This window comes from Hyperoodon ampullatus (genome assembly GCF_949752795.1).
Source record: "Hyperoodon ampullatus genome assembly, chromosome: 7".
Lineage (NCBI taxonomy): Eukaryota > Metazoa > Chordata > Mammalia > Artiodactyla > Ziphiidae > Hyperoodon > Hyperoodon ampullatus.
The window spans coordinates 72,629,571-72,647,491 of NC_136920.1; the positions used below are offsets into that span (position 1 = coordinate 72,629,571).

Here is a 17,921-nt window from a genome sequence, read left to right on the forward strand (position 1 = left end):
CCACTTGCCCACTTCCCTGACTGCCCCGAGCCCCTGGAGGGCAGGGTCTCTTGTGCCCCTGTGCCTGGGACAGAGCCTGGAACAAGTAAGAAGTGAAGGAGTGATTGCTCGATTGAGTAAACTGAGGCACCGCCAGCAAACGTGGTCCAGGAAGCCTCGGAGGCCCAAACTGCAACTCCCACCCCAGGATCAACCGTGAAGCCAGGAATCATAGCAGGGGGCTGCTCTTATCCAGCCCCCAGACACAGCATCAGCTTCCCATCCAGGGCAGCTGAAGCCCTATGGAGAAAGGAGGGCTGTCAATGTTCGCGACCGCTAGAGGCAGTTGCTTCTTCTGACCTCTAAGGACAGAATGCCCTTTTCACAAGGGATCCTCACCTAAGGATCCTGGGCTAGTGTGGGAGGATCAGTGAGCTGGGATCAGGACGGCAGAGCGTGTGGCACTCATGGGAGACTAGAGTCAGCCTGGAGTTAAGAAGGGCCCAGGGTCAGAAGAGGGTCGAAAGGGGTTAATAGGGGTCCAAGATTATTGGGTTTTTAGTAGAGGGCTTAGAGGACAACACAACCTAGTACAGGTGTGTGCTGTGTATAGGGGAGCGCGGGGTGTGTTATTTTGGAATCCATGCAAGAAGGTACCTATGGAAGCGTCATGGGGGCTCCAGGTTCCCTGCAAGGGTCGGTATTGAACAGCTGCTTGGAGCGGTCAATACTGGTCCGGGTCGAGGTTTCTCTGATAGCGGTCAGGGGTGTCTTGTTTCACTAGGGAATCAGACAGTCCCTAGTTTGGAAAGACAGGGGCGGGTACCGACGCCCTTCTCACCTCAGTCTGACCCTGGGGCGTGGGTTGAGACGTCTCCCGGAGCCCCCGCCCACTGAGTGGCGCTCCCTGGGGGCGGAGCGTCGGCGGGTCCCCCGGAGCCGCAGGATCGGTGCCGGGCTGGCGCCCCCAGCGCCGGGGTTGAGGGAGGCCGGGCTCCGCGCGGGGCGGGGAGGGGGGCGCGGAATCAGGGCTTTTTAGGACCCAGCGCGGCGCCTCCCTCCGGGGGCGAGTGCGGCTGCGCGCGCCGTGTGCCAGTGTCCGGAGAGCGGCGGGCTGGACGCGGACCGCGCGAGCGAGCAAGCGAGCCAGCTAGCCGAGCAGCAGCCCCGGCAGCAGCGGCGTCGCGGCGGCGGCGGCCGCCCCGCACGTCGCCTCCCCGGCCTCACCAGCCTTGCCTCGCCGCGCCCGGACCCGCCACCCCCGCCTCCCCGGTCCGACCGCCGCGGCCCCCTCGCCTCGGCCGGCACAGCCAACAGCCTGCCACAAGCAGGGCGCAGAGGCACCGGAGTCAGTGCCCACCGGCCCCGCAGACGGAGCCCAGCCCGGAGAACCCTTTCCCGGCTCCGCGGAGCTCCGCAACAGTCCCGGAGCTGTCCCTTCAGCACCGCCGCCGGAGTCGAGTCGGAGCGCAGCCCAGCGGAGAGCCCCAGGTCCAGCCGGAGCGCACCGAGTGCAGCGCTCCGCAGCAGCAGCACGGAGCACCAACCCTGGTGCCCCTGCCCAGGGTGCCCGCCATCTCCTCCGAGAGGCGGGGAGAAGGAGCGAGGAGGGCGGGCGGGCGGGCGCGCCCGCCGCCGGGTGGGAGCAGGCAGCCAGGCAAGGAGAGGGAGGGGGCCGGAGTCCGCCCTGCGCAGCCGGGCCACGCAGGGAGGAAGGCAGCGGGCATCCATCTCCCCCACGCCGAGAGCGCGCTGCGGCGACCACCTCACAGCAGAGCGCGAATTTCCAGATTCCCTCTCCTCCCCTCCCCTCCCCCTTCCAGGGGCTGGTCTTTGGCCGGCCCTGGAAGCAGCTGACCTTCCCCCCAAAAGCTTTGTGTCGATTTGTCCATTTTCCCGCTGAGATGGGGACGGGAGCCCGGCCCCCCCACCCTCTTTTCCCTCCTCCTGGGGCTCGCCGCTGAGCGCCGCCGCCCCCTTCCTCCCTTCCTCCTCCCTCTCTCCCTCCCTTCTTTCCTCCTCTGCCTCCTCCGCAGCCGGACCAGCTCCCTCCCACATCTGGCGCCTAGAGACCCTGGGGATCCCGCGCACACACCCTTGGACCAGCACCCGACAGAAAGCGCCCTGAGGGGCTTGAGTCGCTCTGGGGGTAGCCAGAGCCGCGGTCCTCTGTCCCCTCGACGGCTGGGGGGAGGGGGGAGGAGGTCGCGCGCCCCCCTCCCCGGCGCCAACTCCCCCTGGCGGCCGCTCCCATGGGTGTCGCTGGGCCGCGCCATGCCTAAGGAGGCGCCGCGATGGGCCAAGGGGACGAAAGCGAGCGCATCGTGATCAACGTGGGCGGCACGCGCCACCAGACGTACCGCTCGACGCTGCGCACGCTGCCCGGCACGCGGCTCGCCTGGCTGGCAGAGCCCGACGCCCACAGCCACTTCGACTATGACCCGCGCGCCGACGAGTTCTTTTTCGACCGCCACCCGGGCGTCTTCGCGCACATCCTGAACTACTACCGCACTGGCAAACTGCACTGCCCGGCCGACGTGTGCGGGCCACTCTACGAGGAGGAGCTGGCCTTCTGGGGCATCGACGAGACCGACGTGGAGCCCTGCTGCTGGATGACGTACCGCCAGCACCGCGACGCCGAGGAGGCGCTGGACAGCTTCGGCGGCGCGCCCCTGGACAACAGCGCCGACGACGCGGACGCCGACGGCCCCGGCGACTCAGGCGACGGCGAGGACGAGTTGGAGATGACCAAGCGCCTGGCACTCAGCGACTCCCCGGACGGCCGGCCCGGCGGCTTCTGGCGCCGCTGGCAGCCGCGCATCTGGGCGCTCTTCGAGGACCCCTACTCATCCCGCTACGCGCGGGTAAGTGACAACTTACCCATCTGAAGAGCAGGGCGGCGAAGTCAGGGTCCTCTGCCTCCCGAGGGCAGGGGTGGATTCGAAAACTGGTGCCTAGGGAGTCAGAAATGAAAGGGGGGTGTTTGTGCGCGTGTGTAAGCGACAGAGAGTGACTCTCCTGAAGGGTGACTAGCTTTGTACATATGTAAAGTCTGTGTCTGTATTCCAAATTTAATGTGTACGGGTGAGTATGAATGGGTGTGTTTGTGTGTATGAGTAGATTGTGTGTGTATATTTATGTAAGTGTGGTGGTGTATATTTGGGTGGGTAAGGTATGTAGTGGGAACGAGTGAGCATGTGTGTATGTTTGAATGTGCAGGAGTGCCTGTGTGTGCATATTTGCGTCTCTGCAGGTGTACAGGGTGAAAGTGTGAACTGTCCTTTAGATTTTGGTGTGGGGAGGGAAGCTGGAGCCCTTCCTCTCTCCCAGGTAAGGGCCACCTGGAACCAGCCAGGGCCCACAGAAGAGGGCTTGAGACCTGGTCTGCTGCCTGAGAGAGACCACCCCTCCCCAGGGAGCAGCTTCAGGCCATGGGGAGATGGTCAAGGGGGAACCTTTATGGCTAATTAATGGGTAGATAGTTGGGGAGGGGGATGTGATCCCTCTGAGACCTGCTCCTGGGAACAGAGCCTGCCCTTCTGCCTTGTCAGAAGGAGAGGGTGCTTGAGGGGGCCACTGGGCTTCTGCCTATGCTTCCTCTCGGACCTGCCGGGGCAGAGAGGGGGTCTACGGGGGGATCTGCAAGGACAAGGTTTGTGAGAGGTGGGTGTGTCTTCATCAGCCGCTCCCCTTTAGTGACAGCAGCTTGTTGCCAGGGAGAAAGGGCACCCCGCTGCCGACCGTGGCCCCTCAGATGGCCTCTCTGACCACTTTCCTCAACTATAAAATGGGAGAAGGGGTCTGGTAAATTCTAAGGGTCCTTTGCTGCTTTAACTGAGCCCCAAAGGGAGACACCAGTAGCAGCCACCTACCCTGGAAGACACGTCTTGCTTTTGCTGGGCTCTGTCCTCAGAGGCCTGAACCAAGCCTGTGGCATGAGGGGAGGGGTCAGAGTTGGGAATTTAAAGCAGAGCCTCTCCCCCATGTGTGAGCTACCCACTAAGCCCCTGCCAGTCCAAACACTGCCTCTGCTGCCCCGCTCTCCTTTACTTCTCCGCATCCCTTGCCTCCTGCCCTCTGGAGCCCAGGGATGGAGGTTCGGGCAGGGGAGGGGGCAGGAGTGTCTGCCCAGCTGACTCCAGTGGGGAAAGGAGACTGGAGGGTGGGCACTGAAGTGTCCATGGCAGAGAAAGGCTGTGTGTAGGCACAGGCCTGGTGGATGTGTTACTGAGATCAAACACTCCGTGTTTTAGCATCTGAGGGAGGGGGCAGCAGGTCTTATATATTAAATCTTAGCTCAGATGTGCGTGTGTGTGTGTTTGGGGGAGCACCGTAATAGGGAGAGAGTTAAACCCCCTGTTTTGAGGACCCTGCCCAAGGTCACCTGGGGAGTTAGAGGCCAAGCAGGATTGGAACCCAAATCTCCTGGGACCCCATCCCCCACCGAGCTGGCCCCCAGCTCCCTGCCATCTCCAGAGTTGGACTGACACGCTCGGAGGTCTCCCCTCCCCTCCCCTCTCCTGACAGAGGCCACCAGAGCCAGGGGATTATGTAACTGGAGGCTATGGCTGAGCTGTGGGGAGGGGCAGGAGGAAGGGGACTGGGAGGTTGAACTGGCACATGTGGGGCGGGGGGCATGCGGGGCGGAGGCCTGGGTTAGAGCAGCTGCCCATTCAGCCTGCATTTGACCTCAGACAGCATCTCACCACGACCACCACCCCTGTGGCCCCAGAAGCAGAGTAGGCCCAACTTCCATAGGGTCCTCTCAGCTTTCGGGCCCCCCAGCAAGAGGCTGGGTCCCCCCACCCCTCTCCTTGGGCTCAGCTTTAGGGCTCTGACCCGTGCCCCTGAGCTTCAGGATAGGCAGGGGTCACGTGGGGCACGTTCCAGCCCTCTGCCCTGTCTGTCCATCTCCTCCCACTGGCCGTTCCTCTGCTTTGGGGTGGCCGTCACCCCATGCAGATAAATGGGTTGGATAAATGGGGTCTTGTTGGTGTACAAAACCCTACAGAAAAGTCCTGGCTCTCTCCAGTGTCCACTGAAGAGCAGATTCTGAGGGAGAAGCTGGGCAGTAGGTGGGGGGGTGGAGGTGGGTTAGAAGGTATCGTCCCACAGCCTATCTGTGCCACCTTCCTTCCCCCGTAGGCACACAGGGTTGTTCTAGCTCCCTAGGGTGACAGATGAGGACATTGGGGCCTGCCCAAGGGCACGCAGGAACTGAGGGCAGAGGCTGGATTAGAACCCCGGCTTCCCGCTGCACGCCCGGCTGGCCTAGCTGCATTGCGCCGCCTCTCTGCAGCGCATCTGCGCAGAGCCCAGCCGGCTGCCCGCCCGCCCTGCCCCCTCCATCTCTGCTCCGCCACTGCTGTCACCTTTGTTTACCCCTCCCCACGCAGGCCCCAAGCCGCCTCAGATTTGTGGGTGGGGATTTTCGTGTTTATTCTGGATTCGAGACCAGAATCCTGTGTGTGACACTGTAGATGTGCATGAAAGAAAAGCTGTATGTGTGAGAGTCTGTGTAAGAGAGATTCTGTGTGGGTGTGAGAGGTTCTTCATGCGTGTGAGAAAGACCATATGAGTGAGACTCTGGGAGTGTGTGTGTGTGTGTGTCTGTGTGTGTGTGTTGAGACTATGTGAGATTCTGTGAGTCCCTGTATCAGAGAAATTCTGTGTGAATGTGAGGGAGACAGATTCTGTGTGTTTTGAGAGATGGACTTCGTGTGTGAGAATGAGACTGCGTGGGAGAGAGTGCGTATATGAGAGAGAGAGACTGTATGTGTAAGAGAGATGCTGTGTGTGTGTTTGTGTGAGAGGGAGACAGAGAGATTCTTGGGGTGTGTAAGAGACTTGAGGTGAGTGTATTTCTGTGTGTGGCAGGCATGACACTGTGAGGCCTTGCATGTGAGGCTGTGTGCACGCGCCCATCTGTGTGTGAGGCTGTGTGGGGTGAGGGCCTGATGTGTGACAGAGACCGTGTGTAGTGAGGGGTGTGTGAGACGGAAGCTGTGTGTGAGAACCTGGTATCAGTGTGGCTGTGTGTGCTCGTATGTGAGAGAGGCCCTGCATCGCCTGGGTGTGTGTGCCTTGAGGGAGAGGAAACTCCAGACCAGCCTCCTGCCTGCTGCCTCCATCTCCTGGGACTCCTGAGCTGCCTTAGTGAGCGGTTTTGCCCCCATTCCCCATCCTCAGTGGAAACACTGCTCTAGCTCAGGCCAGTTGTTGGTGCACAGGCCAGTCAGTGAGGCCACTCCTCTGCGGGCCTTCGCGGTGGCCCTGGGACATAGGGGCTACTTGGCGGGGGTGGAAGGTCCCATCTGAGCTCTTCGGGAGTGACTGTACTAGCTGGAGCCGCGGGTCCCCCGGCCCCTCTCTCCTCGGGTTTCCTGGGCCCCCAGCCCAAGGGGGTAAGGGTTGAGGAGGTGAGCCGGGACAGGATAGCCCAGCTTGTCTTCTGGGGTGAGGGGTGTTGTCCCAGACACAGAAGCAAAGGATGATGATGACACTGCGGTAAGGGCTGAAGGGGCTTCCTGGGACTATGCGAGTGAGAACTACCCCAGGGGAGGTAACACTGGGACAAGCAAGTAGGAATTAGCCAGGCGATGGCTGGGGATGGCAGTGCTAGCATGCAAAGCTGTGGAGATATGGGAGCAGGCAGGGCTGTGCTGGGGCAGCCCTGGCTTGAAACCTGCCCTCCTGTCTTCCCCGGGGACCAGCACAGGTCTGAGGCTCTTGGCTTTTATCTATGATTTTCATGTTGTCATCAGAATCATTGTTGTGTCAGGTCACACACCACCAACAGCAGTTCCTGCGCTGCAGTCCAGAGAGTATCTTGTGTGTGTGTGTGTGTGTGTGTGTGTGCTGATATCTGTCCCCCGAAGTCCCTTGGCTTTCTAATGACAAAGAAGAGCCAATGGCCGCACTCTTGGGAAGCCCCACCTCCATCTACCCCATTGCTTAGCTCTCCTCTGATGCCAGGTCTCTGTCTCTCTGCCTTGTCCTCACCTTTTTGGGACCTGATGTAGTCCTCTTCCTCCTCAAATCCCTGGGAAGGAATCTCACCTGGAAGCTGGGATGCAGAGCATAGCCAGAGACTTCTGGTCCTCCCCTGGGTCCCAGCTGACACTGGGCTCTTGGCTTGGCTTGGCGTACAGAGGGAATGGGGACAGAGATGCTATCGGGAACTTCCTAAGCATCTTGTCCCCCACCTCAGAGCCCACTCCCCCAGGTCAGGGCCCCACTTTGAGTCATGGTAACATGTGAAGGAGACCCATGAGCAGTGGAGAAGGGCTGGGGGTGTTCCCCTCCTGCCACCCCAAGTGCTCCCCACCACAGTGTGTCCCCCATTCAGTGTTTTTCTCCTTCCCACGATGCTTTTACAGGTGTCCTCGTGTCTTTGAATGGTACTGCAGCCCCCCACCAGCTCCCCTCCCAGTAATGAAAATCACAAACCAAGTGTTTTCTAGTCAGAATCTTTCAGCCTCTTCGCCTCTAAAATGGGCATAATGATAGAACCTGTTCCAGAGGGTTGATGGAAAGAGAAACTGAGTTATCTGCATCTGGGTGGAGAGCCCCAAGCCCCAGGGCCTGGCATGCAGTAAGTGTTCAATAAATGTTGGCTGCTGTTATTACTCCTATTGGTTGGATTATCCTTTTACTTCATGACTCTCTCTAGACTCCATCCTTTGCCCTCTGTCTCCACGTCCACTATCCTGGTTCCAGCCACCATTGTGTCCCTCAGGCCCACCTCTCCTGCAGCTTCCTGACTGCTATCCCAGCTCCAGCCCCTGGCCCTTCCATTTCATCCTCCACTTTGCAGCCACAGAGGCCTCTTCAACTCACAGATCTGTCAGCTCACCTCCTTGACTGCTTAAAACCCTTTGGTGCTTCCCCAACCCATAATGTGGCCCTCAGGCCCTGCCTGCCTCTCTAGGCTCCTCTGGCCTGGCTCTCTCTGTCACTCACTGAGCTCCAGTCATCCTGGCCTCATTTCAGTTTCTTGCACATGCCAGGTCTCCCAGCCTCAGGGCCTTTGCATATGCTGTGCCCTCTGAAGCACTCTTTCCTCCTGGTTTGTCCCTCTTTATCCTTGACATCCCTCCTCAAACATCAGTTCCCTGGCAATGCCTTCCTGGACCCCACAGGCTGGGTCCAGAAACAGAGTCCTTCCCTTCAGGGAAGCGATCTAGTTTGTAATAAAATGTTCATTAGCAGCCTTGCTTGATTCCAGTTTGTCTCCCACTCCAGAGTCTAAGCTTCTTGCATACTCAGTATAATAGGAGGTATTATTATGACACATGAGGAAGTTGAGGCCCATCCACCTCAACTGGATGAGGAGTGCTTTATCCAAGGTCACATGTGAACACGTTACTTGGGGACTGGTTCAGAAACCCATATCTCTAACTCCTGGCTCTGTGGCTGGGAATCCCATCCACCTTATGACACCTCAGGGAGTGTCTGGAGTCTGGCACTCTGGGGGCAGGTGTCTGTGCTCCCTAACTCTGGGCGTTCTGGCATCTGCCAGAGCTTTGGAGGAGATTGGCTTGAGCCTCCCAGAGAGGGAGGCGTGTTTCCTCAGAGGTGGGGGAGGGGGCTGGTGGGGGCTCGCTCCAGGGCCCACTGCCTGGACCCGGGATCTCGGGGCCTCCCAAGGCAGCTGAATATAGTTATACGGCTATTCTGAGCAGTCTCATGACCAGTGTATTTGCTCTGGACCAAAAGGTCAAGCCGCCGTCTCCCATCAGCCCCCGGGCTAGCCTGGCCACACCCTTGGCCTGAGCGTCCCATCCCTGGGTGCAGGCTCCAGGAAAAGGGGGGCCTGAGAGGCTCCAGGGACAGTTAGATGCCTGGTCCTAGTTTAGGGGAAACACTTGTGCGGGAGGGACCACCTTTCACATGCACGGCACTGTTGGGTATTCCCAGGCCACCTCTAGCCACTGCCCTCATCCGGTGGAGGAAGAACAGGCTCAGAGCGGGGAAGACACTTGCCTAAGACCACATAGCCCATCAGCGAGGCTTGAACTCACACCCCAAGCCTCTTGGCCCAGGGCCTGGCCGTTTGCATTTCTTTTGGCTCTCAGTTTTAAAAGAATATCAAATCCTACCTGGGCACACTCTTCTCCTTACTTACGCCTCTGATTTCCTCCCTTGAGCGAGGGAGAATATGCAGTTACCTGCCCTCCCACCTCCCTTCCCCACTCCCTTCCCAGGGCCCAGTACAGCTGGTCAAGACCTCCCTCAGCCAGTCAACCCAGACTTGGTCCAAATCCTGTTATCATCCCCCAAGCAGGATTTTCCAGAAGCCCCTTCCTTTCTTGAGTCACAGTACTAATGGCCGCTGTTTACTAAAGCACTTACTATGTGTCAGACAGCCTTAAGGGTTTGACGTACATGTTCTCATTTAATTCTCCTACAAACTCCCATGGAACTGGATCATTATTATTACACCAATGCCACAGATGAGGCTGCTGAGGCTCAGAGAGGTTAAGTAACGTTTCCAAGGTCACTTAGCTCACGAGTGGTGGAGCAGCATTCAACTGTGGGTCTGCCTGACCCCAGAGCTCTGTCCATAACCACTAGTCAGTATTGCCTCCTGTCACTGTTCCAGGGATGCTGGGGTCTGTGGCTTACTGTGGCTCAGACTCGGCTTTCCTTCTGGGTCCCGTCCTCCCTCACCAGACACTGTTTCTCAAAAACCTGTCTGGGAATCCTGCTCAGAGAGTTCTGGCCCCTAAACCATGGCAGGTGAGGGTCCAGCCTGGTGGGGTAAGAGGGTGCTCTGGTAGCCCCCAAGAAGAGGGTTTTCACAAGGGTCCTCTACTGCCCCCACCAGCTGTGCAGGCCTTGGGGCTCCATATGGCCTGCAGGCAAACAGCAGGGGGCTGGGGAGGATCAGAAGTTAACATGCACGAGGTGGTGCATGGTGAGCATGCTGGCTCCTCCTCAGCTCGGCATTCGAGGCCTTCTGCTCTGGAAGCTGGCCGTGCGTCCCGCTGCTGCCTTCTGCCAGGCTCCCCGCTGGCCTCCTCATCTTCAGCCCTCATTCCAACCTCTAGGTTTTTGCTCATCCATTCCCTCTCTCAGTGTCCTTTCTACTTTTTGCTGAACATGAAAGCCCATCCCCCGAGGTCCCTAATGCTTAGCCTGGCTGCTCCTGCCCTCACTGACCTCCTTTGGGAGTGAGGGGTCTGGGTTGGACAGGAAGTCCCCAGGCTTGCATGATTCCAGCTGGAGGTCAGTGGGTCAGCTCTGGGGGCCTGTGGCTGGGGACAGGCAGGCCCTCAGGCTTAGCACCCACCCAGGGACATGGAGAGATGAGGCCACAGACAAGACCCCAGCTGTAGGTATCAGGCAACTACACCAGAGCAAGATCTGTACCCAGGCCATTAAGCCAACCAGGCTTCCGTAGGCAAGTTCCATTGCCCCTTCAGGCTGCAGTTTCTCTCCCTGTGAAAGACAGAGGACCTTCTAAATGACCACCAAGTCCCTTCTCCAGTCTGACACTCCAGGAGTTTAAGAATTCCAGGCTTCACCTTCCCGGAGGCGCTGTGGGAGCCAGGTTAGTCCTTCCCTATTTCTCCTTCCACATCCTCGGCCCAGCTCTCCTCTCCAGGGCACATGCGAGCTCTCCCGGTACCAGGCAGGCAGGAGCCCAGGGATGGGGGTCTCAGAAGCTTCCTCCTACATTCGTTCAGGCTCCCTCAGCCTGCTCTCGTTCCTTAATTTAAGGCATAGTAATCCCGTCCTGCCAGGGGTCGCCACGGACGCGGGGCCCCTGTGAGCCATCAGGCATGTAGACTCATCCAGCCCTCTCGTGGCACAGCCCTGGGGGGTACCACCTCTTTACAGTGTGCTTGCTCAGGCCCAGGGGGTGGCACCTGCCGCCCTCTTCTCCAGGCCCTTCTCTTGGCTGGCTGCCCTCCAGGAGCTGCAGAAAGGTGCACTCAGAGACGAGAGGCTATGCCAGGCGGTAGGGGCTGGAGCAGAGTGTGGGGTCTAACTCCACTGGTGTAGGGGCGCTGCAGAGAGGGGGGCAGTGAGCTGCTGCTGTGCTGGATGGGCCGGGGCTGGGGTAGGGGTGTTTGTAATAGTTGCTATGGGGGCTGCAGGGGTGTTTGCTGGAGGACTTCCACCCATGGGTGACTCTCAGTTTACCTCGGATGCTTCAAAAGGTCAGGCTCCTGGGCTCTGTCCCAGGAGAATTTGACTCTTAGATCTGGGAGGAGGTGGTCAGGGTGCTTACTCCACTCCCCGGAGAAGCTGATACTCAGAGAGGGAGGACTTGCCGTGGGGTCTGGGACGTGGGGGCTCTTGCTACTCAGTGTGGTCCTCTGACCAACAGCATCCACATCACCTGGGCACTTGTTAGAAATGAAGAGTTTCAGGCCCCAGACCCCCACCCCCAGATCTACTGATTCAGAATCTACATTTTTTAACAAGATCCCCAGATGAATCATACGCACATCAGATTCTGAGAAGTGCTGAGGCAGGCAACAGTTCCCAGTGGAGGGGAAGTATCAGGACACAGAGAGGCCTGGATGGGCGCGTGCGGGCTGACAGAGCTTCACGGGTGATTCTGATCTTTCCTCGCGCCCAAGACATTGACATCAGGGCGACGTGCCTGGGCGGTGAGGCCCCGGCTCAGTAAAGGACAGCCGCATCCATCTGAGTGCTCAGACCGAAAACCTCGACACCATCCTTGATTCAGCTCTTTTTCTCGCACATCAGCAAATCCTGTAGTCTCTGTGTTGAAAGCCTAACCAGAACCCGGCCTCATCACATCACCTCCACGGCTACCTTCCTGGCTGCGGCCACCATCTTCTCTCCCCGGATTACTGGGAACTGTCCCCCCTGCTCCTGCCCTTGTCCACACGCCTTCTGCACGGGGTAGCCAGGGCCCTCCTGGTAAAACACTCATCAGATCTGGCCGCCGCTGTGCTCTGCTCGTTCTGGCTTCTGGTCTCGCTGGGGGAGAAGCCCCGGTCCCTACGAGGGTTAGAAGGCTCCACACGAGCGGCCCGCACACCACCTCCCCCTCTGCTTTCCTGCCGCTCTCCTGCTCAGCTCGTTCTGGCCTCCTTGGTCTTCCGCCAGCACAGTGCTCCTGCTTCTGCCTCAGGACCTGTCCTCTTGCCCTGCTTTCCACCTGGAGCCTTTCCCCTCACTATCTACTCCCTTGCCTCCTTCAGGCCTGGACTCAGATGTCATCCTCTCGGATGGCACCCTTGCATTCCCTTCCCCCATTCTGTGCTTTCCCGTTTTCTCCTTGGCATTTAACACCATCGGACTATATTCTACTCATTTACCTTGTTTATTGTCTATTCCCCTCACTAGAATATAAGCTCCAAGAGGGCAGGGATTTTTGTCTCTTTTACCCATTGCTCTGTGCTTGGCACCTAGAACGGGGTCTGGCACATAGTGGATGCTAAATACGTAATCATTGAGAGAATGGATAAGGAGGCTAGAGTTCAAGACCTAGGTCAGACATTGGCATGACGCCTTTGAGCCTACTCCTGGCTGATCCTACCCTTCTTTGCCTCGTCTGGGAACACAATTCCTCCAGCCCCCCAAGCCTGGAGCAGTGGTGGAGAGGCAGAGGCTGAGGCAGTGATAGGAGAGCCGGAGTGCTCTAATCAGGATGTGGGGGGCAAACCGCAGTCAGGGCAGTGTCCCACTTGCCGCTGTCACCACCCAGGGCCAGATGAGGCTCTTCACATCCTGGCCCTTCCATCTCTCCAAACTCCTGCTTCACTCTGCATCGGCCCAACCACTACCCACAACCAGAGCTCAGAGACTGAGAAACTATTTTCGAAAACCAGGACGCACAGCTCTTAGGATGGTGACGTTGCAGGGACACCGAGTTCCCAGGTACACTTACTTGGTCCAGCCTGATGCCCACGTCTGACTTCCCTTGGGACTCTGTTTCTCCTGAAGGCCCTCCAGGTTCTCTTCCTCCCTCTCCCTCTCCCTCCCCAACTCCTTCTCCGTCCACCTCCTTCCCTCCCTTTTCCCCTCTCATTATTCCCTTTCCTCTGTCAGCTGTGTTTGTGGGACGTTCTAGGCATTAGTTAGTGGTTTTCAATACAGACTCTTCCCCTCGAAGGCCTAGGATGCTTTTTGTCCCAAATCCCCCTGCTTAAAGCCTCAGTCATGTGCTCAGTAGAAAGTGCATGAGCTTCAGGGCTGGTCCCCACTTCCTGGCTACCTGTCATTGGCAACATGCCCTCGAGCCCCATTATCTCCTAAGAGTATGGCCTCTTGAGCCAGGAGGCCTGCATTTGAATCCCGGCCCCACTTCCACTTCCCAGCTGTGTGACCTTGGACAAGTTCCCTAACCTGTCTGTGCCTCAAGAGAGGGATATTAATAGCACCTGACTCACAGGGAAGTTGGGAGGATTGAATATGTTAAGCACTTAGCCCAGAACCCGAAACATAATAAGTGCTTAATTATCGTGGGTTCCATTATTGTCTTTTTAACAGCGCTTGGCTTTAGAAGAGCCAAACCCTCACCTCTTCACCACCTCCTTCCTTTTTTCAGCAACTGACTCTCCCTTCAAATACCTCTCTAGGGATCACCTCACCTACTTGGCCCCAGGGGCCACTTCTTCCAGAATCTGTCTCCAGGGACCAGATTTCAGTGGTCAACCTGGAAGGCAGGCCTGGATTCTCTCTTGGTCCTGCCATGAGCCTGCTATGTGTCATGGGCGGGGCATAGCCCTCTTCGGAGGGCTCAGTCACCCCCTCTGTGGTCTTGGGCCACTCGTCCGTGCTCTGCCTCCCTCCCCAGGTGTCAGGGGAATGAGAGAGATGGATGATGGAACTTCCGCCTGCGGGGGGCGGAGGAGGGAGGGCCATTGACATCAGGCTCTGATCGGGAGCCAAGCCCGGGGACCTGAGATGCTGACAAGTGTGCCGGTGTGGTGGGGCTGGTGGGCAAGAGCCATGCATCACAGCTCAGGGCGTTGAAATGCCTCCTCTTTATAGGGGATGCTCAGGCACAGGGAGCAGTGGCAGCGGGGGCCAGGCAGACCCCAGGAGCCTGGGGGCTAAGGCCTGGGGCTCCTGTTGGTGCCACTGGACAGTACCCGTTCTGAGGCTGGGCTGCCCCTCCAGGCCAACGCCAGGCTGGGTGGGGATAAGCTAATATAAGCTGGGGCAGCCCCACACAGCTGAGCTCAGGGGGCCTCAGGAGCCAGCCTCACTGGGCCCAGGCTCTGATGCTGCTTCGGACCGGGCCACAGCAGCCAGAGGAAGCTCACTCAAGCCTGTGCGGGGCCTCGGATGCCCCTTCCACCCTGGCTCAACCCAGACCCTTCCCCTGCCAGCCTGGCAACCCTATTCCTGCTCTACTTTGGCTCCTGCCTGTGAGCCCCTGGCCCACTGCCTGTGATGCGCCCACCCACCACTTCCTTCCTTCCCCATCCACAGTGCAGGAAGGGACTGTTTTCCCTATACCCCTACTATACACATAAAGACAGTCTGTGTAGTTCCCCTGTCAGGGGCTGCTGTTAGCACTCATTCATTCATTCCATAAATATTTATTGAGCACCTACTTACTAGGTTGCTGGCACTGCTCTAGAAGCTGGGAGTACAGCAAAGAATGAAACAGTCAAAAATCCCTGCTCTCAAGAAACTTACATTCTCACGCAGGGAGAATAAAAAGAAACAAATGGATACATGGACTATATCCTGTGTCAGATGGTGAGGACCGCTTTGGAGATATAAAGTGGAGGGAAGATACAGGAAGTCCTGGAGGTGGCAACTTAACTCGTGTGGCAGGGAAAGCCTCCCTGAGCAGTTGACATTTCAGCAAAGACTTGCAGGCGGAGAGGGAGGGAGACATGTGACATCTGGGGAACAGGGCGAACGGGACATGCAAAAGTCCTGAGCGGGTGTGTGCCTGGGGCTCAAGCACAGAGGGAGGCCAGTGTCCTGGGCTGGGCTCAGAGAGCCAGGCGACAGCGGGAGGTCAGAACGAGCAGAGCTCCCCACAGCCCCCCTGGGCCCCTGACAGTGGGTACCGCCTGTGTGTGCCCTCCCAGCGCTCAGCCGCGCTCACGCCTGCACTGCCGTCCCCTCCCCTCTCATGGCCACAGGGGCTGCACAGTCTGGACCTCCAGGGAGCCGGGCCACAGAGAAGGGCTCCTGCCTCACCACAATCCAGGGCCTCCATCCTCTTCTCCCTAAAGGCCAGCCGTGCCCAGGGGGAGATGCTGGGGCCACACAGGGCTGCCACCAGGCTGGGGTGAGCTGCTCTCTGAGCGGGTGTGGGGCTGGAGGGAGACTGGTGAGGGAGCCAGTGGTGAGGGGCCCTTCCAGGCAAAGGTCCTGTCGGCAGTTTCCGGTGGCAGAGCCCTCGCTCCGGGTGCGCCGAGAGACATGGTTAGTGTGGTGGGGACGGGCCAGACTGGAGGCAGACTGCGGGGCTCCGACTGCCAGGGTCCAAACCTGGCTCCGCCGGCCGTGAGCCCTGTGACCTTGCGGGCCTCGGCCACCTCGGCTGTAAAGGGTGCTCTGCAGACGCTGGCCTCACCCGCCCGGGGGGTTCTGAGAACAGGGACCTGACGGCTTGCCGTAACGGTGGGTGGAGGCTTCGGTGGTCCCCCGGGGCCCTTCTCTGCCCATGCAGGTGGTAGAGTGGGGAGGTGGGACTCCCTTGGGCCTTGTCACCAGGGCAGGACTGAATGTATGTCAGACCAAGCCTCCCACCAGGGCCACCATCTTAGCACTTAATGTTTTATGCTCAACCTCAGGGGCTCTCTGAGCAGCTGAGAGGAACACAGTCACCCGCTGGGTCACCTGGAGGCAGCCAGCGCCCTGGGCCGAGGGCAGGGCTCGTGGAAGCGCATGTGGCTGTCATCTGCTAAGGGCCAGCCCCAGGGCAGTGTGTTTCTCTTCGTGTTGCCATGGACGCTCCTAACTTGGCCCCCTGACCAGCTCACACCCGTGGAGCATGGCCCTTGTCCTTCTGGGCCTTAGTCCCCTAATCTGCAACGCGTACATAAGGGCATCACCTGCTTCTCAGGGATGCTGGGAGAATTCACTCAGACCAGAGGCAGAAGGGTAGTTTGTGAGAGAGAAAATATGGTTCAGAACAAGGCTGTATGTGGGAGGAGACCAGATCCCAAGGGCAGGGGGAACGTGCGGAGGGGACAGGGTAGAGGCGAGAGCACAGGCCTTGGCCATGGCCAGGCCAGGGTTTTGGTGTCCCCTGCCTCAGGGTGGGCTCGGGCAGGTGGCATCTGGCTGAGCCATTTCCTCCGGTGGAATCGGGAAGAGTCCCAGAGGGGCAGAGCCCCCAGCACACAGCCTAGCACATGGGAGGCACTTACCGGGTGTTGGAGCTGGCTGCCTGGGGCACATTGAACCTGGTCCTGGGTTCAAATTCCCCAGGGGAGCTGGTATAAGGAGGCCCTGGCTGAGCCACAGAGACAGGGAGGCAGGCCGTGGAAGCCTCGTCTGGTAGCCCCATAACATCGGGGGCACGAACCGCTGTCACCAATGATATATTTAGTGGCACAAAGATCAGAAATGCCAGGTGCTGGCTTCCCTTCTAGGTGGCAGGAATCGTGTCTCCCGGGGCCTGGGGGTCACCAAGAAGATATTTTTTCCCTGGCTGGCAGTCTGGGGATCTGAGTAAACGCCTCGGAGTAAGAAATCACTGTGGTTTGTACTGACTTGACGAGTCTTTCCGCTTTCATGGCTCTCCGCAGACCCTGTTGTGCCAGCCTAGGAAATCCCATCCATCCTGTCTTTCCAGACTGCCCACCCTTGGCCTCCAGGCACACCAACCATTCCCCCAGGATGCCAGAGTTCCCCTGCCTCCTGCCTTGGCTTATTCTGTTCGCTCCACCAAGAATGCCCTTTCTTCCACCTCTGCATAGCTAAGATGGATCCATCCTTCGAGGCCAGCTTGGAAAAGGCTTCCTGTCTGGAGCCTTTCCTGATTCCCCTCCTGAACAGCCTGCTCTCCCAGAGAACTTTTCCTGCCCTTGACCCAGCTACCCTATTGGGGTGACATGTCTCCCCAACTCAGCTGCAGCTTCTTAGAGGACAAGGGCCACCTTAAGAAATGATAGTGCCTGTTACATAATATGGAATCAATAAATCTTTGCTAAAACAATGTACCTCACAACAGCCCTGTGAGGTAGAAGGATTAGATATTATCCCTATTTTATTGAGGAAGGGAAACATGGCCAGGTCTTCTTGGGGAAATTAAGAAGGTAAACTAGAGCAGTGCTCGTGTTCCTTCCTGTGCTCTTATGTTTAGGTTCCATGGTCAAGAATGAGGTAGTTGGATGGACAGATGGGTGATGGACAAGTGGATAAAAGAATGGATAAAAAGACGGGTGCGTGGATGGATACGGATGAATGGATGGGAGGAAGGATGTATGGATGGATACCCAGCTGGGTGGGTAGCTTGGCAGATGGGTGAACAAATGGAGGGATGTGAGAGTAGATGGATAAATTTCTAGTCTCTTGGCTTCAAGGTAGGTGAAGAAGTCCTACCTCTCACTAAATGAAAACATTCTAGAGGATGGGGTTTGGAAGCTGAGGACTTCAGGGTGGAAGGCAGGATGGAGCCACCCAGCCCATGTGTGGGTTTGCTGGATGTGAGGATGGTTTGTGGAGTGAGGGAGCTGAGAGCTGGGGGCAGGGATTGACCTGAGGGACTGGCTCAACCTCAAAGGTGAGAGGCTCTGATGGAGCAGACCCAGGACAGGCTGGAAAGAAGTTACAGGCAGAGCCATGTGACAGGGAGGACCTCAGGGCCCGGAGTTTTCCAGACTCCCTGCGGCCACTGGAGGGCAGGCAGTGAGTGGGGGATTGGCCTCTGAACCCCAGGCCGCACTGAGCATAGCTGTGATTTCAGTCTGTTCTGGGGTGGGGAGGCCACTGTTCCTCCTCAGGTCCCCAGCCTTGGCAAGCAAGCCCCCCTGATGGCT

The 17,921-nt window shown here is 58.4% G+C and overlaps 1 protein-coding gene across 1 annotated transcript in view; it reads left to right on the forward strand.

The window, feature by feature from the left end:
- Positions 1 to 2,273: 2,273 nt before the first annotated feature.
- The window catches only part of KCNC1 (potassium voltage-gated channel subfamily C member 1), a gene marked incomplete at both ends in the record, with an annotated part of 42,185 nt that continues 26,537 nt past the window's right edge, over positions 2,274 to 17,921 (forward strand). The window contains one exon of the mRNA XM_079709337.1: positions 2,274 to 2,843. Coding sequence (XP_079565463.1) covers positions 2,274 to 2,843 — 570 coding nt within the window. The remainder of the gene's footprint in view (positions 2,844 to 17,921) is intronic.